The sequence below is a fragment of the Plectropomus leopardus genome, chromosome 7, assembly GCF_026936395.1.
Source record: "Plectropomus leopardus strain MGB_pleo_1.0 chromosome 7, ASM2693639v1, whole genome shotgun sequence".
NCBI classification, from domain to species: domain Eukaryota; kingdom Metazoa; phylum Chordata; class Actinopteri; order Perciformes; family Serranidae; genus Plectropomus; species Plectropomus leopardus.
Genome location: NC_142182.1, coordinates 14,902,258 through 14,929,670, shown reverse-complemented (window position 1 = coordinate 14,929,670; position 27,413 = coordinate 14,902,258). Strand labels below are relative to the sequence as shown.

Here is a 27,413-nt window from a genome sequence, read left to right as displayed (position 1 = left end):
ATCACAGATAAAGAGTCAAGGAAAACTGGGAGAGGCAGGAAAGACGATGGTAGAGGGCAGAGGAGGAGGAGAGATGTAGCCTGATGACTGTAAACAGCTATGGCTGCCAGGCCCCTGGGTGGGCCACACATTCACTCTCACTTTATCTCTCTCTCTCTCTCTCTCTCTCTCTCTCTCTCTCTCTCTCACTCACACACACACACACACACACACACACACACACACACACACACACACACACACACACACACAAACACACACACACACACACACACACACACACACAAACACTGCCCCGTTGTGTCTCTGTCCAGACCTCCTGGTACAAACAATTCCAGGATCATAAGAGTGATCGACACAGATGGAGGCAGAGTGAGGAGAAGGGAGGGTGAAGGGGTGACGAAAGTCAATACCAAAAGGCAGATAAAGCTGGACTGTTGTTCTTTCAAAAAAGACAGCGGGGTGAGGATGATTCAGCAGGAAGATGTGTGAGAATACACTGAAAATACCACAGCTAAAAAGTCAGGTGAAGAAGTCAAACTGTTGAAATGACATGAGCCTGGAAGGCATTTAGCAAAATAACAGCTGTGAGAAAGTGCAAAGTAAAATCATCTCTCTCTGTAAAAGACAGATAAGTGGCAGTGAGAGGAGACCACTAACCAATAGCATCCTGCTGTGGGTTCGTTCAGGGTCACGACCTGGCCCTCCCTCCAATTACAATGACATCTCCTCCAAAGCTCGGCAACAGCCAAATATCTTGGTCAGCTTTGGCTTGCAGCAGTGTATGTTTGTGCGTGTCTGCATGTATGAATGACATGCAGACACACAAAAATGGCCTATGGCCCGCATGATGGAGACAAACAATATTTTGGACCCTGTTTGCAAGCAATGTTTTTGTGTGCACAGATTGTACTATATGTGTACATAGGGTAATTAATTGTTTGCTGTTTGATTCTCAATTCGGCATTGGCACATTAAAGGTCTTAATTTCAGAGGTTCACTCCAGTGCCCAGAGCTGGGTTAATAATAATTAAGGAGATTACATTTTATAGTGGTTTTGAAGTTTCTGTCCATTAATATTCACATTTTTTTATTTTATTTTATAAAGTAGATAAAAAGCATGAATTCAACCCATTAATATTTACAGACAATAAAAAAAAGCAAAACAAACTGTCAAACACATGATGACTTGGTTTACATATACAAAAAGGAGTGAGAAGAAGTACACTCATTTAATGCCACCCCTTCTCCACAAGTTATTGAATTTTAATTAACCAGCTTCCTTATTGATTTAAACCTATACTCTACTTAATTAAACATATATGCATATACCCACATACCCAAATTCAAATATCTACAATTTTACATTATTTACAGATAAAAAGGGGAAGATAAAATAATTGGACATTGTTTTAGCTCCACATATTAACTGTTCCAGAGCTTCATTCCACAGATTGATATGCAATAAGTTTTCCTGGCAGTACGAACCCTGTAAGTCTTGAAATTAAATTATCCCCTTAAATTGCAACCCCCCTCTCAATCACTGAACAGTTTTTAAATATTTCCTGGTAGTAGGTTATTTTTAGCTCAACGTTGGAAGTGCAAGAAAGTGCTGCACTATAGTATAAGTGCCATAGCTCTCATGCCATTTAAATGTTTTGTTGGGGATTTTTCAGTTGAATCCAATATGGTCAGTGTTGGCCAGACTATGGAGGGCCGCCATAGTTTAATTTGTCCCGCCACAGTCTCAATGGAGCTGGAATGTTAATTAAGAGCTGTATTAAAACACTGTTGGGTATTTATAGCGCAGTAGAGACAGAGACGCGCAGCTGAACATCAGCTGCATTAAAAGTGAAAATAAACCGTTCACTCTACTGCAAAAAACTGTCTTTCACTTACAAAAAGAACTCCGTCTGTTGCGCTGCATTCGCGGACCTGCAAAAAGATTAGCGGTCTAACACCCCCAAAGATACACTGGTAATCTGTGGTAAACACTAATGCTTCCATTAATGCACAATGACATCACCAATATGCATATGAAGTCATGGTGCTAGCTATTTTCATTAAACGATAATTGGCAACACTGGTTTCCATGCCTCCTCATTTAACTACAAACACCTGAATTGTGGCCGCTGGCTGGAGGGAAATCATCAGCGCTAATAACCTACTTGCTGTTGGCTATATTGTATGTCATTTCCAGTAAATATCACAGCATGAAACATGTGTTTTCTGTTTAAAAAGTACAAACATGGGAAGATAGCAACTTACTCACCCATCTTTTAAGTTACCTCGAGCACACAGCAGATAGGCGCGTGGTTTGTTTATATGACATAACAGAAGTGCATATTTAGGGGTTCAGTGTGTGGACTGAGAGGGCCCAATGTGACGCAATAGTTTAATGCTTGCTCTCTTTCAGGATACAGGGCACATTTATAAAAAAAATTAAAATACATATTGGAATAATAATTTCAGCATTCTTTTATTATAATTATTATTTTAGTATATGACTCTGTACCAACAGTCGTACCAACAGCTCTACCTCATATCTAATTGTGTGGTAATCCAAGATCCCCAGCCAGTGTGTACGTGCCTTGTGGGACAAAGAGCGGGAGCAGGAGTCAGGCAGGTGGACGAACACCGAATCCGGTGTCAACTGAAAATACTTCAAGATCATTCACAGGGAACCTCTGACACACTTGGTGCAGGGGCGTCCAGTGATACATGCGCGCATACTTCTGCCCAGAGACAAACAGAGGGTGTAAGTGAGAAAGTGTGTGTGTGTGTGTGCGTGTGTGTGTGTGTGTGTGTTCGTGCGTGTATTTTTTGTGTGTGTGTGTGTGTGTCTGTGCACGTGGTAGTTTTCATGTCTGGACATGTCAGCTCCCACCCTGCTACTGGAGACATTGGACCCTGGTAACAGAGCTCTCAAGAAAAGATCATCCCCATCTAAATACACACCCAGCCACCCACAAAGACGTTTACATCCCTGAACTGGACACTCAGAGGATAACAACAACAACAACAATAATAGCAACCGCCAAGAACAACACGATCATATCAGCAATAATGACCGACAAACGATGAATCATATCGCCTTCTGTTTTAGACGGCAACCTAATCTTTGTACCTTAAAGCCAAATCACACCTACCCCTTGCCTATCCCAACCACCCACCCCCATAACCACACATACACACATATAAACAGCTGTTCACTATCATTATCCCCTCCATCTATGTCATTCACCCCCAACCCCCACGATGTACCCCATTTCTCTCCAACGCATGTAAACAACCCTCACATACCCTTCCCCCAATTTCAAGCATCTCCTCCACCTACCCCGCCCCCTCTCGACCCTAGACCCAACTATCTAGGCTACCAAACACACACACACAAACACACAGTTAGACCCTTACACAAACACACACTCACCCCTACATGCACATGCAACATAAACATCCAGGCAATGCCCCTGCCCCCTCCCTGACTCTGAGGAATGCGGCGACCAGCTGGTGGAGAAAATAAAAAATGAAGAAGCATACCAAAACAGGAAATGCATCAGCAGGGGCCTATCAGAGGACTTTATCAGGCCAGTGGCAGCCCCACTGAGAACCTGGGTGGCGCCGCATGGTGATTGGCTGATCAAAGTGGCAGCTGTGTCATTACAGGTCATGAGGTCAGGGGTAATCAAGAAGGGTTACGAGCATGCACTCGTGCGTGGGTGTGCGTGTGCGTGTGTGTGTGTGTGTGTGTGTGTGTGTGTGTGTGTGTGTGTGTGTGTGTGTGTGTGCTCACGTTGTGTATGTGTTGCCATGGCTATCTAAATAGAGGGGGAACCTGGAGGAAATGTGGGAGGAAATGAGGGTGGTGAGAGAAGATGCTGCAGAGAGAGATAAAGTAAGGATCAATTCTAAAAGGAAAGGCGGGGAAAGAGATGTAGAGACAGAGACGTAGAGGCAGAGAGAATGAGATGTCAGATCTAACCGTGTACCTGAATTGTGTCGCTTATTTGATGTCACACAGATTTCTGTGCTCTTTTCAGGCGGTTATTCCTGCTTATCCCGCTTTTGTTTATCTTGATATAAATCTCTAATAGCATTTTCTGCGGTGCTAAATCTGCAGCACTTAGATGTGATTAAAGTTTGTATTGTGTGAACTGAACCGGGCGTAAGACAGTCAAAGTGTGAGAAAAGAAACAACAGAGAGCCTCGACTGTAGCCATTCAAAAAAAGGTTTGCGTGTGAGATTCCAAACCGGATGGTTAAGACCCTGCTCTGTTCTCTATAATTCATGTTCTCTCTCCACTGAGCTCTTATGAAACCTCTCTCTCTCTCTCTCACACACACACACACACACACACACACACACACACACACACACACACACAGAGGATTTTACTTAACAGTGAATTTTCCAAATCAGGAGACATATAGGGAGAAGGGGGGCATTTCAGCAAGGCTTGATCACCAGGAAAAGCTTCTCCTCTTATTAAGCTCGCCACCAGCATACGTGCACGTGTGTGCACACAAACATATATGTACACACACTAATTAGTGTATCAGCACATTTCTTCCTTCCGAAGATTTATACGTCAAGAATGCTGACAGATATGTTTAAGTGCTGCATGACTCAGGATAAAGGGAGAATCAGGATTTTTAGAACTAATTTCTCTCCCAATTCTTAGCAAAAAACATATCATTGAGAAAGGGGCCGACTGGAGCTCACTAGACATAGTGATGCCCTAAATAAGAGAGCTAGAGCGCAGAGATTTTATGTTTGATTTTCGGACAAAGTTTACTTTGCCTTGATAGTTTCAACACATTATATTTTGTGGTGCTATTTATGGTGATGAGCCCAATTTTGACAGAAGTGGTGTGATATAATCAGCATGTTTTATTGATTTCAGACTCATTTTGTTATCTGTTTTGATGTTACTTTAGAAATATTTTTTAACCTTGATACAGCTGCAGTGTCTTCACTTATATATTTGTTTCCTTCCTGTCCTGTACGAGCATGACAAGGGGTATGTGACCGGCAGAGGCTGTCATTAGTCACTTTTGGCTGTAGGTTCAACTGATTGCTTGCTCCGTTAACAAAAGAACAGTATTGTTACATTTCAGTGTAATATCATTGTAGAAAATCACCTTTGTTTGCTTTGTTAGACAATAGCATTGTGCTTTCTTCAACAGCGCTATGAATATGCAGAGAAGGGTATCACTGAACTAAGAAAATTTAAATATAAAAAGCTGAATGAACTGAAGGACTGAGCATTTTTTCTGTAATTTTCCTAAAGCGTCTATGGGATATATGAAATGAAAGGAAATTATTTTCAAAATTATTTTACTTAATAAGTTGACATTGTGATGACAAAAAAAAACAAAACAAAATATATATATATTGTATATTGATGGATAGATAGATTAGATAGATTAGATTAGATCGATCGATCGATCGATCGATCGATAGATAGATAGATAGATAGATAGATAGATCTTTTGACAGTGCAATGTGCTTCCTCTAAATTCGTGGACTTCTTGTTCAACATTAGAATTGTTTTTAACTAATTATGCCCGCAAGGAAAACATAAGGAGATGCCATTTGCTGTGAAGAGTAAGTTTCAAATTATAAGCCACTATATTCTAGGCTACATGCAGCCAAGCATACAAGAGAAACATTGTCGTGTATGAATAACTAGTGATATGAACTGATATTTCAGTTTTCATGTGATGAACTGTCCAGCCCTGTGTGAAAGAGAAACATGAGACAGAGGCAGAGGAGGAGAAAGCACCGGGGGGAAAGTGGCAGAAGTTAAAAATGTTAATTGGCATGATAAGCGAGGGTGAGGCAGCACAGGGAAGGGAAGGAAGCAGAGCGGCAGACAGACAGACAAGGCTGCATGAGGAAAGACTGTGTTTGCGTGACAAGGTGGAAAGGAGGAAGAGGGAGGGAAGGAGAGCGGGAGCCATCATGATCCAAATAGTTGAAAATAATAAAATTCCACACAGATAAGCAAGATTTCCCCCCTCGGCCTGAACGCCTGATTCAGCACCTCCAGCTCAAGAGAGCCAGGGCTTCAGGAACTGGAGAGGGGGATCTTTGCACCCCCTATCCCGTACCCCTCTCCACCATCACTCCTCAGCCCAGCCAGATACACACAGTCAAACATACACACACACAACCCTAGAGGGTCTATTGTTAAGCAACAAGGAGTCAATAACAGATAGGAGATGAAGGGAGGCCAGAGAGAAAAGCTGTGTAGCAAAACGTTGCCATCTAGTGTCAGTCAAACAGAGAGGACAGCCAGACTTGGCCACAGCTTCCCTCTCATAATCACTCTCAATACAGCTGTTTCTTTCTCTCTCCCCCCTATTCAGCTGTGTCACAATTCCTCCATGTTTGCCATTAAGTCTCTCCCTCTGTTTGTTTGTCTCTTACTCTCGGCTCTCTTTCACTACAAATGATGCCTTTCCCCGTGGATCAGGCGGGGTTGGAGAAAGCGACTGAGAGTAACACGGGAAATGAGCAATTTGAATGAAGCTACCACTTATTCTACAACTGTTGGTCCAACCCCATATCTTGTTTTGTTCTGTGGTCGTCAGTTGGGACTCTGCTTTGGGGTGCAGAGCAATGTGACTGGTGCAACTGGTTTACTGCACTGCTGTCAGTGATCGAGGCCCTGGAGAGAGACCTTGATCTACTACTTTTATGAAAACTTAAACAACCAATGATAAAGAATACATATTGGCTTAATGAGCTGTTTTGTGTGCATGCTCTTAATATGTGTAAATGTCCCCACGTGAATAAAAAGGGTTAAAATGTTTAAGTGTGTTTGGAACTTAAGGAGTTAAATACAACCTCTTTAAATTAATAGGAATGGATGCGACTTTCAAACAAAAATGACTAAAACTCACCCTAAACTTAATATTTGAATATAAAGGAAATTATGATTTAAAGACATGAGTGAATGCATCTAAGCTGCCCTCAGATGTGAAGAACTAGATCGTGACTACTATCAGAGTAGTGACATCATTGGTTTATGTGTAAACAAAACTGGCTGCTCACTTCATGACAGCTAAAGGTCGGCATCGTGACAACACCTTCGACCATCTGTGTGCCTACTCTCCCTTCTGCTGCAGAGTTTTCACTCATCATCTACTTTCGCTACTTTCGCCCTGATGCAGACTCTCCTCTCACTGTATGAAGTGAACTTTTGTCTGCAGATAAACTCTCTGAATGGAGCCTGTGTGGGATTTGTACTACCACACCCCACAATGGGATGGACTTACGCTGATGCTCAGCAGTGAGACCAGATGACTGTTGATGCTCATGGACTCTTAATCTCTGTTATTAGGTTTATACACACTGTCAAACAACAGTTAGCCAGTGTGGATTTTCATGCTAAATGGTTGCAAGCATCCCACAGGTGCCTGGATGTGCCATGCGGTGCTCAACACACAAAGAACACAAACTGCTGCTCCTCCCTTCTGACCTCTGAAAACAACTCAAGGAAAATGTCTCAGATTCCTTTCTTTACACGCATATCGTCACAGTCTTTCAAGAAAATGATTTTAGGAATAACTTAGGAATAAGTTCCAATAATTTTGCAACAATAATCTTGCAGAACAATGACTGAAAATGCTGATAATTTCAGGAGTTGAGTGCTCTCTTTTTGTATGAAAAGCACCAGATTGGGTGCTTCAGTTCCAATTTTCTAATTTTCCAAATATGTTCAAAGCTGTTCCCTTTAATTCAATGGTTTCAATCTCATAACTGCAAATGAAATAAAAAATGAATAAATTAAAGTTTATAAAGTTATCTTTCAATATGTTGTCAGGTGAACAATCCAACCAGCTGTAGACTATCTGCTGATTGGCCATTGGTAGTTTTACAGCATGCATTTGACATTTACAACACAATGTGGCACTAAACTGGATCATTCAGAAATGCTGAGACTGGTCAGGCATCCCATTCATATATTCACAGCGTCACCCTCCGGAAGCTTTCAATATGCACTCTGAGCACTCAGCCTACTGAAGTGCTGCAGCTGGCACCAGCCAGCAAAGCTCGCTTGCAAACTAGCTGCCACTCCAAAGAGAGAAAATAACTCCTCCTCTGACCAAAACTCACCACAGCCTTTTCATTTGCATGCCAGGCAGAGAATACCCTATCGTAAATGTTTGACTGGCAATAATGTTGCCGAACAGTGACTGAAAACATTCAAAAATGACTATAATTTCAGGAGTTGAGTGCTTTCTTTGTTTCTTCTGTATGAAAAGCACCAGATTGGGTTTACCAAGGTTTCAAATGGAAGTAAGGTTTAACTGGAAATGGTGGCACGGTGCACTTCAGCTGTGAGATGGGCCAAGAGAATTTAATGAGGGTAAACCACAGGGTCTGACATGCATTATGAACATGATTGGCTGCAAAAAAAAAAAGAAAGAAAAGAAAAAAAAAGCTCTCCTCCCTACCGGGTACATTCAAACCAACTTTGAAAGAGGATTTTTTTTTTGCAAAAACACAACAGGTTTTTCTCATAATAAAGGTCATGTGACTTGCTTTGTAAATACTACAATATTCTTAAGAAACCTGAGGAAAATGTTATTGCAAAAAGGCGTAGAGAACCAGACAAGAAATCTAATTACACCTACTATACATGAAGTCATGTCTACAGAGGTCAAAAAGTACAATGCATAATTGGATTTTCCAATATCAGCCCTTTACAGCATCAAATACACAGAACGGTATGAGCTGAATGCGAAAATCGTAAACAAGTGTTACCCCGAGCATAGCGGTTAGAGTAAGCGCTTTTAGATTCAGCTAGTCATAGCTGTGCATGAAAGCAGTCTAACTCTGTACACACCAGTCCCACTGATGTGTAGCCAGACCTAAAAGCAGTCTGATAGACTCAAGATTTTTCTTTTTGTACTGCTGTTTTTGTCACCCAACCACCAGTACCCTCCCCCCCACCCCCAAAACACACACACACACACACACACACACACACACACACACACACACACACACACACACACACACACACACACACACACACACACACACACACACACACACACACACACACACACAAGCACACACAGCCTCTTCCCCCTGCTCCTGATCACTTTGCCCCGTCTCTGGACCTCCCTGCTCTGGCATGACTCCATCATGCCCTTAGTCACCTCCCCCTGTGTGAGCCCCTCTCACACACACATACACACTTTCCCACACACATTGCACATTTCACACATGCAGACGCTATCTCTTCCCCTGTTACTGGGGTCCCCCCTAAGCCTGAGGAAAATGGCCGTCACGGAACCCCGCTAACGGGAGGCCTCCCCTCGACCACAAACCAAGAGTAAGGAATGGGAGAGGGGGAGAGAGAGGGGGAGAGGGAGAGAGCGAGAGAGAGAGAGAGAGAGAGAGAGCGAGAGAGAGTATTACTGCTGCAATATTAGCTGATGGAGGGGGCAGGGGGAGAGGGAAGGATGAGGGTAGAATGGGGGGACCGCGGTGTGAGCATCGACCCACAGAACACTCTCCCACATGTGGAGTCAATTAGGAACAATCTTGTTTTCTACCCACCGCTGCAAAAGAAAGGAGGGTTTTCTGGGGCTCTGTGTGTGTGAGTTTGTGTGAGTGTTTGTGTGCGTACACAAGAGAGAAAGAAAGAAAGAAAGAAAGAGAGAAAGAGAGAGAGAGAGAGGTAGGAAAGGGAGTTGGGAGAGAATGTTTTTTCCAAAAACCTGCCAGAGAAATCGGCCGGATATTCGGTTTTATATCAAGCCATTTTAGGCACAAAGAGCCTGCATCTGAGTATTTTCTGCCCGCTGTTCAACATCAAATGAGCATGACTTCAGAAATCTTCAGAAAGTTCTGTAACTACAGAGCGAATGACACTCGAGGAAAAACAACCGTCCTCTGGGGCTGTGCATGCATGACTGACGCACACATGTCACAGTCACAGTCACAGATGTGTGTGTGTGTGTGTTGTTCTGCATCCTCACACCTATCATCGTCGTGTGCATTTGGTGAGACAGAAGCATCACTAGTGACTCCGCTAGGAATTCCAGACGCACACAAAATCACAGGCCACTTCCTTGGTGTCAGACAAGAGGAAGTCTCCCCTTTAAAAGATTCATGGCTGCTTCAATTATGTATCCTCTTTTAAATTGTCGTGTTTAGACAATTTTCATTATTCATCCATTTCAAGATTGATGGCTCCCAGTCGGGTGGGCGGCGCGGCGTAAACAAGCGTCTACACCACTGTTGATTTATCTGGGCAAGATCAAAACGCCAGGCACAAAACAAAGGCCCCTTGCTTTTCACGTCTGCATCAAAGGCACATTAAAACAGTGACTTTTTTTGACATTTCGAGGGAGGTTTGTTTGATTTCAAAGAGTCACCGACTTCAAACATTGGCAAGACGTGCAGGGAATGGGCCTTCCTGACCCAAAGCTCACCTCAAACACAGGTGTGAAGGCAGTGGCTTTGACCCAGTGAGGGAGTGTGTGCTGGCACGCCACCATCGGGAGTGTCCCTTTAAAGACAGACGCACACAAACACACTACGTGGAAATGATTGCTCAAATTCCATCTAAGGCACACAAGTGCAGAAAAAAGAGAGACACCAGGTAATAACCATATCTCAATATTTCCTGTAATGAGTCTGGCATGTAACTTAAGACGACCTTTCACCCTCAGGCCCCGCAAGAACCCTGACTCTTGCTCTCTCAAGAGGGCAGCCAGAGTGTGTGAACCACACAGGAGAGAGATTTAAAGTAGGGCTGAATGATTTGTGTGCATCTACATGATATGTGTGCACGAGAGGCTTTCTCATGTGAACTTTTAAATGGCAGGTTAAGAAACCCAACTCTTTTTAACGCAAGTGTGCTCTCTGATGTTCATTTATGATGCGTGTCAGTTCATTAGGGCTGGGTATCATGTAAAAAATTAAGATACCTATACCTTTAAAGTGTACTGCTACCAACAGAATACTTTATTCAATACCCATATTTCTTGATCAAGAGAGAGAGACATGGGGGGAGAGAGAGATGGATAGAGATGCTCGTTTAATGGCACCCTGTGTACCGACACAACACCTCTCTTTATCCCCTTAAAACAACCAAGCTGGCCATCACCGTTGTCAGACACCAATATTTGGTTGACTTTAGGTTGTCTGATGACCACAGAAACTGAAGCTGCTGCTGTGGCTGAGTGTGAGTGGGGACAACTGTGAGAGTCTGCCCGGCCGCACACACAGTGACTGGGCAAACTGTTCACATCACATGGCTTTTTATCAACGAGTTTAACGACAGAGTTGAGCCGTTTATGTGTCGCTGTGAGTTTGCTGGGACAGTTTTAGCTGCTGCTGCAATTGTAAAGCTTACCAGGCAGACGTTGAACTGACTGTTTGCGGATAGCAGCTCTGGAGATGGCTGTAACCAAAGACTGCATGTAGAGATGGAAAACATGACAGTTCCCTCTAAGTGAAGCTTTTCTATCTCCATCACCCCCTGGTGTCTGTCTGCAGTATAGGTAATAAAGCCCGCCCCTCCATGTTAGTAAATGGGACATAGGCCAAACTAAAAACTCAAAGTACACACCAAATACATTCCTCTCAAAGTTGGTTTCTGTCACTGAAGGTCTTTCACATTATCCTGATGTTTGTTCAAGTACATTTTTTATGATAAGTTTGGTTTTAATGGTTATTAAATTAAACGAAGAGGCCATGATTGACAGCTGTGTGTTCAAATCCATGTGCTCACATTCAATGGAGCTGCTCACGATTGGTCGAACGGGTGTTTTGGCAGGAACTTCTCCACTTGGATATCACTACAGTTATCGTTTGATGATATGGAAATTCCCTTTCTCCCCTGGGGTGTTGTGTTTAATAATACAGCCCCCGCAATAAGATAAAAATATAGAGGGATGAGTTAGAGAGTAAGTTATTGTGTAAATGACAGGAGAATATGAGCTAATGCTACTCAAACACACCAACCGGAAGAGACAAGAAGAACAGGGTGGATGAGTGTGTGTGTGTGTGTGCGTGTTTGTGTTTGTGCCAACTCACCAGTTGAACATAGGCTACTTTATAGTCAGGCTGCTTAACCCTCTGGTTCATGTGATTCCTCTTCCTGTTGTTGCCTGGGAAACACAAAACAGCAGGTATTTGTTGGCAAACAGGAATGACTAAACATGAGCAAATTTTGGTTGTGAGACACTGATGATGACGACATTTGTGATTATGGTAAGATTGGGGTTGGGCACTATGACGATATACCATGAAGGTAATTGAAAAATGTGGACGGGTAGAGAGAGCTGAGGTCGCTCTGACTATAAAATCTCTAGATAGGTCTTGGAGGGCAATGTTGAAAATAAGTGAGCATGACTGCTGGTGTTTTTGCATCAATGTTATTACGTAAATCAATTTCAAAAAAGTTTCTAATTTACTGGGTGAGACGTGGGTTTTTTTTCAACAGTTGTAATGATTATTACTGTTCAGAGCTACAAGAATTAGTTGATTAATTAATTCGTTGAGGAAATGGGAACTCTGTCATTGAAAATTAATTATTTGTCATTTTTAAAGCAAAAATTCTAAATATTTAATTAGGGTTGCAACAGTATGAGACACACGGTACACGGGCTACACGGTACGATAACCATTTCGGAAAATATCATAGTTTCACTTTAAAAGTATGACACAGTCAAAGGGGAAAGAACATGCACATGCACAGGTGACACTGTGTGAGATTGCATTTTTATTTTCATACCATAGTTATATGGTACCTAGAAACCGGCATACTGCTGCAACCCTACATATGATCTTTCCAGCTTTTGAAATGTGAACATCTTTACAATAATGCAAACTAAATATTTTTTAGTTTTTGTATGTTGGTTAAATAAAAAAAAGACGTTTTATGGCATCGCCGAGGGCTCTAAGTTTTAGTGATAGACACTGTTCAATGTTTTCTAATGTGATTAAAACTAAATGAAAAATTGATTAATCCAGAAAGTAACCATCAGATGTAAGTCCACCCCTTGGTGACTTGGTGAGCAAAATGACTCAAGCACTATCCCAACATCTAAGTATCTTTCTTTGTTTTCTTTTGTTTTTGTTATTTTTGTTTTATTTATTTTAGACAGGAAAATACACAAAACAAGTCCTGGAATGGATGTACAATGATAGAATTTAGCAGCATTAGTGAAAATAAAGCTGCAACATGATCAAATACAAAAAAACTGTTACCATTACATTGGAAAACCATTGAAAAGGGGATTTTCTTAAAACAAAAAGGCAACAAAACAAACAAAGAGAGAACCAAACAGGTAAACAAAAGAGGACAAAGGAGGGAGGTAAGAGAAACACACAGAAAAAGAACTAGCTTGGTATTCTTACTTTTCATTTTTCAATATATTTAGTGACTTGATGTAGTTGGCTAAGTTATATATGAACACAGTGAAAGAGGGAGTACATCAGTACGAATATGATATTTACCTGACATCACAAGATAAGTAGTATATGAAATGTATGCATCCAGGTCCATGAAATTAATTATAACACTGTAACTAAATGAAGGTATGTTTTTAGTGTCAACCAGTTATGAAAATCAGATCAAAATAAAGGTACAAAGATCTACTTCAAATTTTTTGTGAGATATCTAACTACCTGCACAGCAATCGCATTACGTTTCATTCCTATCTGAACAACAGATATTTCACTATGCATATTTGTTCATTTCCCTGCAGAGCAGAGAATATTTTGTGTGTCTGTTTGGGGGAGCAGAGGCTGATCTTGTTGACTGTGGAAGGCAGGTTAACCTCTTCCCCAGCTGGAGATGATAATGACATCATCCTCTCTCCTGTCAGACCTTTCCAAGTCTGGAAGAGAGGGGACTCTGTGAGCTGCTGAGTGTGTGTGTGGTATGTGCGCGTTTGTGTGAGTGCAGAGGCAGGCTAGGAGTCTGGCTTCAAATAAGTCAAAAGTTAAATTTACTGCGCAACACACAGGTATCTCAATCTTTACGTTAAGACTAAAACTCTACTATCAATGATGGATAATGACAGCGGCATCAAACGTTTCATCTCTGCCTTGGAACTCTAATCTCAGTGAGACCCCGGCGGTCAAGTCAACAGGCCCTCTGAGTAACTTCCATTGCCATGGGAACGGTTTATGACATGAAAAACAAGGGAAACATTCCGCTGTAATGAGTCATTTGTGTGTGTGTGTTTGTGTGTGTGTGTGCGCGTGTGTGTGTGTGTGTGTCTATGCATGTGTGTCGTGTGTGTAGCTAGTAATCACTAGCCAGGCAGTCCAGTGCTCAGGGAAAGCCCTGAGCAGGGTTGTAAAACACCCCCCCTCCACGCTCCCCTGGCTAACTGGAGGCCCCTGTGTGAGTGGGAGACAGAGGTAACGAAAAGTGTGTGTGCCCCTGTGCGTGTGCGTGTGCGTGCATGTGCGTGTGTATGTGTAAGATTGTTCCACAGGGAAAGGCTACGACCTGTGAAAGAGCAAGGCACGACACTAACCTGTCCGCCCCCCAAGGAACAAAACGCACACAAGAAACACACACTTGCACACCTTCAAAAGTCTTTCTCTTAATTCACGCAGGCCTCTCTGAACACATACAGACACACAGACGGAGCTTTCATGCAACACTCGCAAACGCAAGCACAATTTCTCCCACTTTGAGATTGCGGTTTGGCAGCCAGCTATCACGTTACAAATCCCAGGCTGGAGGGGTAACCATGGCAACTCCTTCCAAAATACCCCTGCCGCCCATGGAGGGAAGAAAGGGTCGTTTGCACCCCTCACTCGGCGCTGCCTGTTGCCGTCTTTATGCTGCCAATGGAGTGGAACTCCTGACGCAGACAGGGATACCTTCGCTGACGCACCTCGGGATCACCGGGGGCCCTGAGCCGCCCTTTCTTCTCTGTCCCCCCACAGTTCACTGCTTTCCTTCCTCCCACCCTCCCGAGGGGCTTTCCTTTTCCCCACGCTTTTAATGACACAATCCTAATAAACAGCGTTAATGGGTCCTCCAAACTGTAGGCTAGGCTAAGCTAGGCGCCTCTCTCCTCCTCCCTCCCTCCCCGTCTCCTTCCCAGTCTCTACTCCAGAGGTAGAGGGGGCTCCTCGCGGCCCTTCAGGCGCATGAGAGGGAGCTCGTGCCTCCTCTTCCCAGCATGTCCAGAGTCTCCTTAACCTAAAGCCACCCATATGTCTTCTACAGTACTTCTGTTCTTCAGTGAACTTGCAAATTCCTAAACTTGTAGGGAGCCCCAAAATCAGTCTGTGCTAATCTGAGCAGTTTTCTCCCCCTATAAAAAGACAAGAGGATTATTAAGTCAATGAAATAACACTGACTGAGGCTCTCTGATCATCCTTGACAAGGAGGGGGGCTTTGGAGTGTGTGTGGAGGGGATGGGGCACTAAGGGCCCTGAAGCTTGAGGTTTGTAAGTGAATAGTATGTGTTTGTGTGGAGGGAGCGTGGGGTGTCCTGGGACAGCTGGAGGCTGGAATGCTGCAGCAGCAGATTGTCAGATAAGCAGCTGTGTGTGTTAGGGGGAAAGGAGAGCCAGGCACGCTAACCACTACCGCAACTAGCCGCTGGAAAACACTCCTGCTGCTGCATGTCAATGGGAAGACCGTCTACATCGCGAGCTGAAATTGCTAATCACCGCTAACCACCGCTTAGCGTTTTGTCAAGTAGGTTAACACGCCAAAAACATTTAGAACAGTAAAGTTCCTGCAGTTTCCAAAACTATCAAAAGTATTTCAGACCCTAAACTTTGTATTACAAATTTTCGGTAACAAGCACAAATTTGCAATTGTTGTGAATATGTACACACATGCATCCATTTGTCTTGTGCAAGTCTGTGAATCAGGGTTTAAGTTGGCCAGCATATCCATATCTCAACAGCCAAAATGTCGGGTGGGAAATATCCCAAATAAATAAATTAATTTATTAATAACATATTAAGAAGCCTAGTGTGACCTGTAAGAAATGTTGCCAGGACAAGTTAAATATAAACGTCTATTATGCAGACCAGATTCAAGGATTTTAATCACAAATTTATCTATTTATCTACTGAAAGCTGCCTCTTCAGAGCAAACGCCACCATCCAGAGCAGTCACGCTCTTCTCTTGGCAAGCTCAGTGTAGTTATGCCGCTGTATTACGGATCACGTTCTTCAGGAAGACCCTCAACACACCATGGGTCTCATCGTAGATCAGACCAGAGAAACGCCTCACAACACCACGGTGAACCAGACGGTGGATAACGAGCTTGTTGAATTCCTGGATGTGTCCACAGAGTACTTTACAGTGACACTTGGCTCACCGAGGCCTTTTCCTCTGCCATTAAACCTCTGATGAGTCACTGTGTTCAATGGATTGCTTTTTCATTCAGCTTATTTAAAGTTATTCTATTTCAAGTGTTTTATTTAAATGAAGATTATTATATAGCAATTTAAGACATATGTACAGTAATTGTTCTATATGCTCAGAATTCTGAACATTACTGGCCTAATTAGCAAAAAAAAGAAAGAAAAAACTGACTGACAAGCAAGTTATAGAGCTACTGATCGCAGCTACAAACTAAATAACTGAGTGAATAACAAATATTCAAATAACTAAATAAATAACAACTGTGTCCACGTGAGAACAATAATGACGATACATCTGTCAATTTTTTTACGAAATTATAAGCGTTCTCGACTTACTGAGAATGTGGATGGATAGCGAGAGGGGGATTATGCAGTAGTAGTGTGAGAAGTTTCAATGGATGCTTTGATACCATTTTATTCTGTGTAAACTTTGCATCACTGGAATCCACTGCAACATGAAAAAGTTGACCACAGCTACTTATAACTTCTTACAGCCATCTGTCATCTGTACAGATAGTGAATGTTTGATACTTCAAAGACACATTGTAATTAGAGACGTGGCTGCACACATTGCCTGAAAACCTGTTTCACAGTATATTTTCAATATTAGACTGTCGTGAGTTGTCTTGTATATCACTGTATAAAATAGTTTCATGTAAAATTCCAGCACAATATGCCTTACAGGATAATGTATTGGATTGTAATTATTATATTTTTAATCAAATTATATACTTCAGTGTTTGCGTAGGCAGAATTTAATTTAGGGTGGAAGATAAGAGCTTAGCATACCGAGTGTGTGTGTGTGTGTGTGTGTGTGTGTGTGTGTGTGTGTGTGTGTGTGTGTGTGTGTGTGTGTGTGTGTGCGCACCATTTGCTCGATTTACTCACAACAGCTGCAGTACAACTTTAGGATTTTAATTTGGATGAAATGTTTGTGGCTTGGTATTGCATACCATGAATCAAGTGTTTTCACCACTGACTTAACCCTCTCTCAACAGTTTGGATGGACTCCATGTCTTTACATAGCTGTACAGTCATGGTGTGTGTAATGTTCTTCCACCAATAGTTTTCCTAGTCATAAGGTCAGTGACTCAGAGAACAATGTCGACATTGTGGGGTTTTTACCCTCCAGCATGCCTCATACTTAGTCCACTTAATGTGATGCAACAAACAAAATACATTCCATACAGGAAACAAAGAGCCATATCACGGCACAGACCTCCAGAGAGCAAATGTTTATGCCAATTATGCCATCGACCTCAAGAGTCACTTCAGGCCTGAGTGAACCAAAACTACAATTGCTGCATACAGTTTCCCTTACAGGGATAAATACAATTGTAGGTAAATGAACTGAATTAAAATATTTTACAATTTCTGTGTGTGTAACAACATTTAGGACTCGCAGAGTATGATTTGAACAATACCATTAAATGTAAAAATAAGAGAACGATCTATAAATTTTACCTATCTAAAAGTTTCAAGTTTGGTACTACGGTGTGCTGATTCATGTTAAATCCATCTGTGTCAAATGTCGGTACCTGAGAGTGCATCTGGGTGAAATCGCAAAGTTAAGACAAGAACAAGAGGCCGAAGTGCCGTAAAGTGCCCTGAAGCCTGGAAGTCAGCCACAGAGCTCCCTCGGCTTCCCAGCAGGCCAAAATTATCGCTGCAGCACCGATCTGCCGTGATGTTTTCTGCGTATGATCTATTTTCTTTTCTGCATTATTTTAACAATAGCTTAGTATCATGCTAGAAAACCAGACACACATACATACACACAAGCAGGCAGACAGACAGAGACAGCAGGGTAGCTCTTTGTGTGATTAGATAAGAGCAGAGGAATAGAATCGCATTTAAGTTCACTACATAACCCCTGCACCCAGTTAAAAAATGTATTAAACTTTTGTTGTTAAAGAGAAAGCTAAGGACCAACAAAAATAGTACTGTTGGGTATCAGTACCGGCACAGGCTCAAATGTGTATGGTACCCCACCTGTGAGTAACGTGAGCTACATCTCACACTCAGATAAATACTAACTGTTAGCTGGGGAGTGAAAAAACAATTGTCCAGTAGTACCTTCATTATCAATAAGTCAAAATATAAATATTTCATGAGCTAGTTTCAGCCTCTCCACATTCTGTAAATGCAATGGCTCTCTGTATGCATGTGCAAAGCAGTGAAGACACTCACCAAACTGTATCCTGGTGCGGACCGATCCTACAGGGACATTGTAGATCTTCTCCAAGTAGTTCTTCACATCATATTTGGTCATTCTGTCCAGACAAAGACAGAGAAGAGAAAAAACAAATAGTGAGGGAGAGGGGGAGAGAGAGGAGGACAGGGGTTACACAAGGTAGGGTTTGTATGAGGTAAGGAGTATTTGGAGTGTGTGTGAGACGGTAAGGGAGTGTGGGAAGATATCTGAGGTTTCAGTCCAGCACTTGTGGCGCTGCATGCTGGATCACTGACCATAAAATAACACCACGTTGACTTAACTGACACAGACACAGAAGTGATGCTGCCTATTTCTACACTGCATTCCCATCATCTCTGCTGTTATATTACCTCCTGTAACTGACAGGAAACTCCCCTATAAACCTATATTCAGCTTTTATTCCCTGGAACATAAAGTGGAGAGAAGAGAAATGTGAGTGTCAGTCTTCATCCAATTAGCTGTCTGCATGTATTGATCGCACCCGGTGAAACCCTACACAGGAAGTGCGCCTGGCACCAACTGATCCGGTGGGTCAGCCCAGCTAAAGCTAGCTTACTGGGCAGCATTTGGAACGGATCGCTCCGAACAGAGGAAGAAAGGCTTTTAACTGCTAATCAATCTAGCCAATTGGATTAGCCTGGTGGGGAGCACTTCCCAAATGCGTCTGACAAAGTGCTTAATAGCGACGCTGTGGTCTGACATGAGTGTCTCGGATATGGCGTCTTCTATCACCTCATATGTTCCTTTGATAGAAAAGTATAATGTAATATTCCCTATTTTTCAGAGGAAACAGCACAATACCTTGAGCTGCTGTAACAATATTTGGCCAGGCAAACATTTGCATGAGAAAATCCCATCTGTGAACACAAAGGCTCTTTGTACCTAAGAATGATGTAATATATGTTTCCATGCTGTACAAACAATTGCCTTTTCCTCTATAATACGCTGAATTTTGGCAAAGCTGGCACTGATGTAGACCTAGAACACTTCCATTTGACCTGCTAAGTTGTGTTTATCAAGAGAGGTAAGCTTACATTTACGATACTTGGGTAACTATTTCCACATTTGATTCCACCATTACAGAAGCGGGATGGTTTGATGTGGTGACTCTTGAGTATGGTAGGGTTTTGTTACCAAACACCAACTTCAGGCAAGAGTGAGAAATGAGAGAACTAAGCACTCACTGAGCTCTCCTTTTCAGACCCAGTGCTGGTCCAGGACCACTCTGAGTGTTAAGGTGAAGGAGTTTCTGTGTGAAGAAAAGAGTGAACAAACCCATTAAGGCCCTTTGAGGCCTATTTCTCTCCCTTTACCCAGTTGACAGGACAAAAATGTGTTTCTGATGTGACATGCAGATGCGCCTTTCTGCTCCATTTGCACCCGCCTCCTCCCATAACCTCCGCCTCACAGTGTGTGTGCTGGAGGGCAGTGAAGCAGAGCGGACAGACCAAAGGGTACTTGAGATCAAGACAGGAAAAAAGAGAGAGTGATAGCGCTGAGAGACAGGTTTTCCTAGAAAGCAGGGGCGGGAAAGTGGAAGAGAGAGGAGAGTGGCTCAGGGACTGTGAGGTCTCCTCTGGATCATTAGCAGATGGAGCACTGATCCTGATTAATGGGGAGAATCTAAATCCTACTGCTTTTACCACTCAAATTATTCAGTCACCACAAACATAGACTACATGTCCGTGAACACTGATATTCCACCATTATTCAGAATATGACAATATTGTGAATTTGTTACAGGGTATGTAAAAAGCCTTTTTCGTTTGGATATTCTGAATTAGACCTTTTTCCAAATATAGCATTTTCAGATTAAGACATGTGGGATATGCGGGTATTTTATGTGTTTTAGGGGCACTCTTTGTGCATCCTTACTCTCATTTGGGGTTTTACCAGTTCATGACACATGGCTTCTTGTCTTTACTGTCAGCTCTGTACGTTGTCATAGATGTGTTGTAAACAAACCAACAGTTTACAAGCTGGTGGGGATGCCTTAAAAAAAGCCAACATTTCTGGTCAGGAGGAGAAACCCACCTACTTTTTAACATTATGACAGACTTGGATATCAACAGTATTTTGCGCAAATATCGCAACACCAACCTTTTAAAGAAGGCAGTTGAAGGAATGGAAGGCTGTGTTCACATGGTCCAACAAGTCTGCCACCCGTGGAAAACTTTGAAAACATCCGTTTTTAATGCAAAGAAGCAAAATGACAAGCAGCTCCAGCCACCTTTCCTTGCCATATGCATGTAAATGCAATTTTAGTGAAATATTCATTTTCATGAGCTATGTAAACTGCTTAGTAGGCACATCATTTTTGGAATAAGGGAAATGAAACATGCCCAAGCATGCTCATATATTACTCTGCAAAAGATGCCAATGCATGTGCACATATTCAAAATGAACAGATTTTAGCTATGGCTGAAGTGGACATATGAAATGATAAAACAACGAGAAAAAGAGAACCAAAAACACATAACAAACTAATGAATGATCATGTAGCAATATCAGTGATCTATATCAGTAATAAGTTAAATCAAAATCTAACAAACAAAAGAATGTTTACACATACGTATGTATGTGTATATATGTGTGTATACATATATATAGATTAACAATGAATACACACACCCACACTCACACATACACCAGTGCTGAATGCTACATTTACAGGGGTTACATTAGTTTTTCTCTGACCTGAGTCAATACAAGACTTACATTTCAGCTAAAACTAGAATCCAGTCTGAGATAAAGCCTTGGGCTGAAAGCTGAGGAGAAAATGTCAAGTTAAGTGAGTACATAAACAAGGCTAAACTTAGACAAAGGGCGTGGTGTCTCCAATAGTGATGCAAGCAGCATCTGATCATCATCCCAGTTTAAACACCCATCTGACTCCACAAGCTAACCTTTCACACCTCTGCCTCACTGGAAGAATGAAAACCTGCCTCCAGCAACTGCCAGGGCTAAAAGGCATCGTTCCTCAGCAACTGGTATATATTTATACACAAACACACATGCTACAAAGATTCCTTGCCCAAGATGATGAAAGAACTCCAAACAAAAAACCTAGAAAGGCATCAGATGACGCAGACAATGGATTAGGTTCAATTATGGTCGGTTGTAGCCGAGCAGGTTTAAAACAGGCACACAGGCATTATTGTCAAAAAACAATTTAAAAAAGTTATATTGTTCTGCATTGTTCAAAAGGAAGTGTAGATGGGAGATATAAGACCTAAATCTAATAAGAAGTAGTGCTAAAAATGTTTCTGAAGGGATGTAGGCACAGATGAAGACATAGGGTGAACATGCTTTTGCTTTTACTCACAGTGACATAGTTGTTTGTCAGTGACGATATAGCAGATTCAACAATCTGCAGACTGGAGCTAGGGCTGGACGATATGGCTTTAAAATAATATCACAATATTTTTAGGCTAAACGATTAATATATTGATATTTGAAATCTGTTCTAAACTACTGTAAACTAATAAAATACAAAAGTATTAAATGAACGTGATGATGTATCCTCTGTAAGCGGGAAACAAACTAACAGCTCTTCAGTTAATATATAGAAAGTACTTGCAAGTCATAGTAATGCTCTGTGGTCGCAAAAATGAGACTAAATAGCCACGGTCTGGAGCTCTGCAAAAGCCCTGCTTTTTGTGTGTGTGTGTGTGTGTGTGTGTGTCTGCGGGAGGTAGAGAGCCATGGGTTAGAGAAGGAAAACAACATGCCAAAGTGAGTCTCGTACCAGTGGCTAAAAAAATTAGACAATTTATACTCAATGTTTGCGAAAAAAGGCATTTTATACATCCCACGTGGAACAGCGCCGTGATACATCGCGTATATGGGATATCGCCCACCCCTAATTGACGCCCACACCTCTATCAGCTGATCTAGAAAGTAATTCTTCCACAGCAATCACTCTAATGCTCCTAGACATTTCCTATTCTAAAATATGGGATTACTCACACTGAGCCAAGGAAGTTGTATCAGTTTCAGTAGTTTAGGGCGGTCCATTTACACCTGTGCCTCTAAAGCATTTGAGAGAATTAGGTGAAAGGGCACAGTCAGAAAATGGCAAGACAGGACAGAGGCACCTTTGAAAGTCTTCGACAATAAGGAAAGTGAATGTATTCTGAAAGCTCTGAGACTACTGCATGTCGCGTCGATTAAAGAACATCTGCCAGGTGAACGGATGGTGACTCTTTTGTAAATAAAAGATGCCCTATAATACAGCTTCCAACTCATAATAATCCTCATCCACAAATAATGCACATTATTGACTGAAACACTGAGGTTTAGCAGATCGTGACTGTTTTAGCTTAATGACAGTTGTAGTGGCTGTAAATTGTTTTTGTAACTGATGTTGAAAAAACAGTCCAAGTGATCTAAACAGGAGTGGGCAAGAATTCTAATATACTCGATGATTCGCAGTTTGTTCAATATGTGATGTATGGAATGACTTTATCAGGAACACTGAGTTTAAATGGTATATAGTTGGGTATTTTTTAGCCATCGGCATGAGACTCGCTTCGGCATTTCAGTTTTCCCTTTTTGCGACCACAGAGCACCACTGTCTCGCAGTGAAGTGTCAGATTGCAACCAACTGAAACTACTTTGGTGTGCCAAACATGTAGGGGAACTACAATGGCCAACCAAAAAGCGCAAATGGCCCCATCTAGAGCCAGTGTTTGACTTTTACGTTCTGGGCTACTGTAAAAACAACATGGCGGACTTTGTGGAAGAGGATCTGTTCTCTTTGAAGATATAAACGGCTCATTGTAAGGTAACGGAAATACAATGATTCATTGTTTCATGTGATTATACACTCAGGAAAACATAGTTATTAATATTTAATTCCATTTTTGCCAATACATCCACCTTAATCCTACACACTGGACCTTTAACAAACATCTTAAATTTGGTAACCTGATCAAATCGCTCTGTACAAACATGTTCGTGCTATTGCTGTACTCAGTCCATTGCTACCACCTGCAAGTTCGACCCATTATAATTAATCGTGGGAAGACATACTGATATAGATCCTTTTATCAGGCTAAGAATAAGCAGTTGGTTTAGCGGTCGGAAAGTGTGTCACTGAATAAATGTTACATGAAAAACTGTTAATCTGGCAGTTCGGTTTTATCTTTGGGTAGGATTAGTGGCCATCATGGTGAGTCATGGTTCAAAAATGGTGGGTGTACTCCACTGTATAAACTGAATGCCATGCCATAGTCCTTGTGAATTAGTAATCACTATAACAACATTTGATCCAAAGAACGGGGGTGTTGCTGTTGCCATGTCCTTCTTGTTTTAGGATGAACATAACTTTGTACAGGGATGATTCAGTGACCATCGTGCCTCTTGTGGCTACCATGAATCCTACTTGGAAAGGTTGCTTGTTTTAGCAACTTGACTTGGCAAACCACTGGAAAGCTTTTAATGTGGTTCCTTGTTTGATAGAAACTGGGCTGCATCTACATTTGGGTTTTTTTTATGGAGCCTTTTTGGTTGGCACATCAACTTTTAGTATTACAAGGAAATGGAAAAGAAGAGGATGCAGCCATTTAATGCCACTCAAAATGAAAATAAAGGCCAATTTTACAATAAACAAAACTGAAGGAAAAAAACCTGACTCAACATAAATTACTTAGGTTTAGGGACAAATTGCTTAAATGTTTATGGTAACATAAAATAAGACTTTGTAGGCATGGCGGAGATAAGGGTAGAGCAGAGCTGAGAAATACCTGTTTGTTGGTGACAAATGCCAGGTGTCATGACTGTTGTTGGTCCCACTACCCTGATCTGCGAAATGTGAGAGCATTTGGTACATTGTTTTTGTCCTTTTTTTAAATAGATGGTGGGGTAGGGTGATATGGACAAAATATTATAATATTTTCAACTGAATACCAAAGATATCTTAAATAGGATGACATTGTAGAGTTGACTGTTTATCCTATATCTAACATTTACACAATCAGATTTTTGATGAATATTCATCAGAAATGTGGAGTTAATGACTAAGTAGGTAACGGCAAATAATAAAACAGCTAAAACAATCTGGTAAGTTGGGAAAATTACATAGCTTAACCATAATACAGCCTTTAGCACCAACAAAAGACAACAGTTACTATATTAAAATATCCCCAATCTAAACTGATATCTAGTCTTTCATAATAATATTGACTTAATGTCAATATATTGCCCAGCCCTAGTAAACAGTACTGACTATTTTGAGATTTTGCAATACAATATTAGAAAAATAAATAAATAAGAAAAAAAATTCATGAAATGCAACTTTTCATTCCATTGCATTTTTAAGACTTCTGAAAGATTCTGAATTCTTTTATAAAAATTTTTTTTTTAAATTAAGATCAACTGATTTAATGCCTTTTAAGACTGTTAAAGGATTTGCAGGAATCCTCTGTTGCATTTGCTTTTGTATCAGCTATGTAACAAAATTATATAAAGGCAATAACAGGAAAATATGATGACATACATGCCAAACACAAAAAAATGCATTAACAAATAGAAAAAGCGTACACAGGTAGACCTTCACCATCTCTGGCTAAAAGAACTTAAACTATGAAATGTGGTCTCAAAAAAGCATTCCTTAAAAACAAACAGCTGAATTGTCTAACACTGTAAATCTAAAAAGTTGATGGTACTTAAAAAAGGTACTTAAAAAATATAGGAAACTGATTGCATTGAACATTTTAGTCATATTAACTTCACTTTGTGAAGTTGTCGCAACTTTAAAATGACAAGTTTAATTAAATCTTCTGAAGTTTTAGAAATTTCAGTAAATAAAGTATAATGCGCTACATATATCTGTATTCCTCTGGTTGCAAACTAGCGAATCGTATTTGTATATTCTTAAACATGTTAAGTAAGCAGGAATTAAAGACGTAATTGGCTAAATCCTCTGTGATTATCAGGTTAAGTCAGACTAACTTGGTCTACTGAAGTTGCTAACACTTTGAAAGCACAAGCCAATTTCAATTGTCATTTTTAAGGTTGAACAACTTCACATAAATAAATAAACACAGCTAAATGTGAAGTAAACTTTACATTTAGATAGATATAAAGTAAATGTAAATCTGTACATTTTAAAAATGTAAAAATTTTAAGTAAGATCAACTTTTCAGATTTTAAAGTGCACTGACATGTCAATGTTGTGTTAATGTCTCTTTCACTTCACTTTATGTGTAAACTTTAACAACACAATGTATGGTAAATATCCAAGGTAAACCAAACAGTCCACACACACACACACACACACACACACACACACACACACACACACAACATCAAAGTACATTGTGTCAGAGCGGCTTAGTGGTGAGAATGAAACAGGAGAGTTGTTTTCTGCGCAGATGAAAGGCAAAAGAAAGCCGCTCCTCATTGTCAGCCTGCCCCATTGTCAGGTTTGGGTCGAGATACGCACACTCACTACTTTAACCCTCCCATCTAGGGAGACAATACATGCACAGAAGTTGCTCAACACTAAGTATCAAGATCATAATAGAAGACTTTGTTTAGAAGGAAAGCCATTGAGGAACCTGAGACTTAGGGAGAGGAGAGATAGTTGAGAAGTTGAGAGAATAAGAGCAGCATGTGAAGGATTAGATTTATTGTTCAAGTTTTGGTCTGACAATGGAACAGAAATAGATCAAAGAACAGGTCACCAGGAGTCACTAAACTCCTTACAGAGAGACGGGTCAGTAAAGACTCGACACTCCTCTGCTGGCTCGCTAAATGACTTCCTATGACATAAACTGAGGTTAATTAGCGTGAAAAATAACCCAGTTTCCAACTTGAGCCATGTGTTTATGAAGTGGAAGAGGAACAGAGTGATTGCCATGGCGATCATAACACTGTTGGATCCAACAGGTACTGAACATTTGTCAGAGTGGAAAGACAATGTGAGCTGCTGTGTAACAGGGTCAGTTTGCACATGTTTGATTACAGTGAGAAACCGCAGCATGGTCTGGTTTCATAGTTATTAAACAGCATAGTAGCATGAAATGTGACTGAGTAATAGACCGAACACAACGTCCAGCTTTGTGTTCTTTTCTTTGTATGTGTGTGTTAGCGCTGGCCTCTAGCCATGCCAGGTGAGGCACAAGAGGTGTGTGTGTGTGTGTGTGCGTGTGCGAGTGCATGTGTGTGTGGGTGTAAACACAGAAATTTGATGATGTTCCTTCAAGACTGGAGAGGAAATACTAACATAGCACAAAAGGTTTGAGAACAATCAAAAAGACAAACAAATACAGTATGTCCCTCCAGCAGGTAGAAAGAGCATTATAAGAGAACGCAGCCCAGGTGTCTCAAACAACAAGTGCCAAAGAGGGATTGGTTTTGGACGCGTTGCAAAGCGTTTAAGAAAAGCACAATAAACAGCAGAGCCCAGGGTGGGACAGACAAAGACATGCGCAGATGATAGCAAGTCAGTGATACCGCAAACAAGCAAGAAAACCAGGGGGAAAAAAACGCAAGAGAGAAGAAGACCGACAACCACAGATATCTAGCTCCCAGGTGTAAATAAGACAAAGGCCACCTTGTGTTATTGCTCTGGGAACGCCAACATTACCACTTCTCATTAACAGCTGCTCGGCACTACAACTTACCCACGCCAACACCGCCTACCCTCGAGAGTCATAGCTACAGCAGCTTTCACTGCTGTACTGACTTAGACTCATCAATAAGCCAGGAGTGGGAGTGATAAGGGGTTGTGTCACTGTCTCTCCATGTGTGTCCATTTACTACATTGTGTGTATAAAAAAACAAAAGTGTTTCAAGCGCACACTGAGG

General features: G+C 41.4%; 1 protein-coding gene across 1 annotated transcript in view; it reads right to left on the bottom strand.

Moving 5' to 3' along the window:
• Positions 1-27,413, bottom strand: part of mrpl23 (mitochondrial ribosomal protein L23) — a 49,094-nt gene that overhangs the window by 9,948 nt on the left and 11,733 nt on the right. Inside the window, exons 3-4 of the mRNA XM_042495423.2 lie at positions 18,575-18,657; positions 12,068-12,141 (exon numbers count right to left, since the gene is read on the bottom strand). Coding sequence (XP_042351357.1) covers positions 12,068-12,141; positions 18,575-18,657 — 157 coding nt within the window. The remainder of the gene's footprint in view (positions 1-12,067; positions 12,142-18,574; positions 18,658-27,413) is intronic.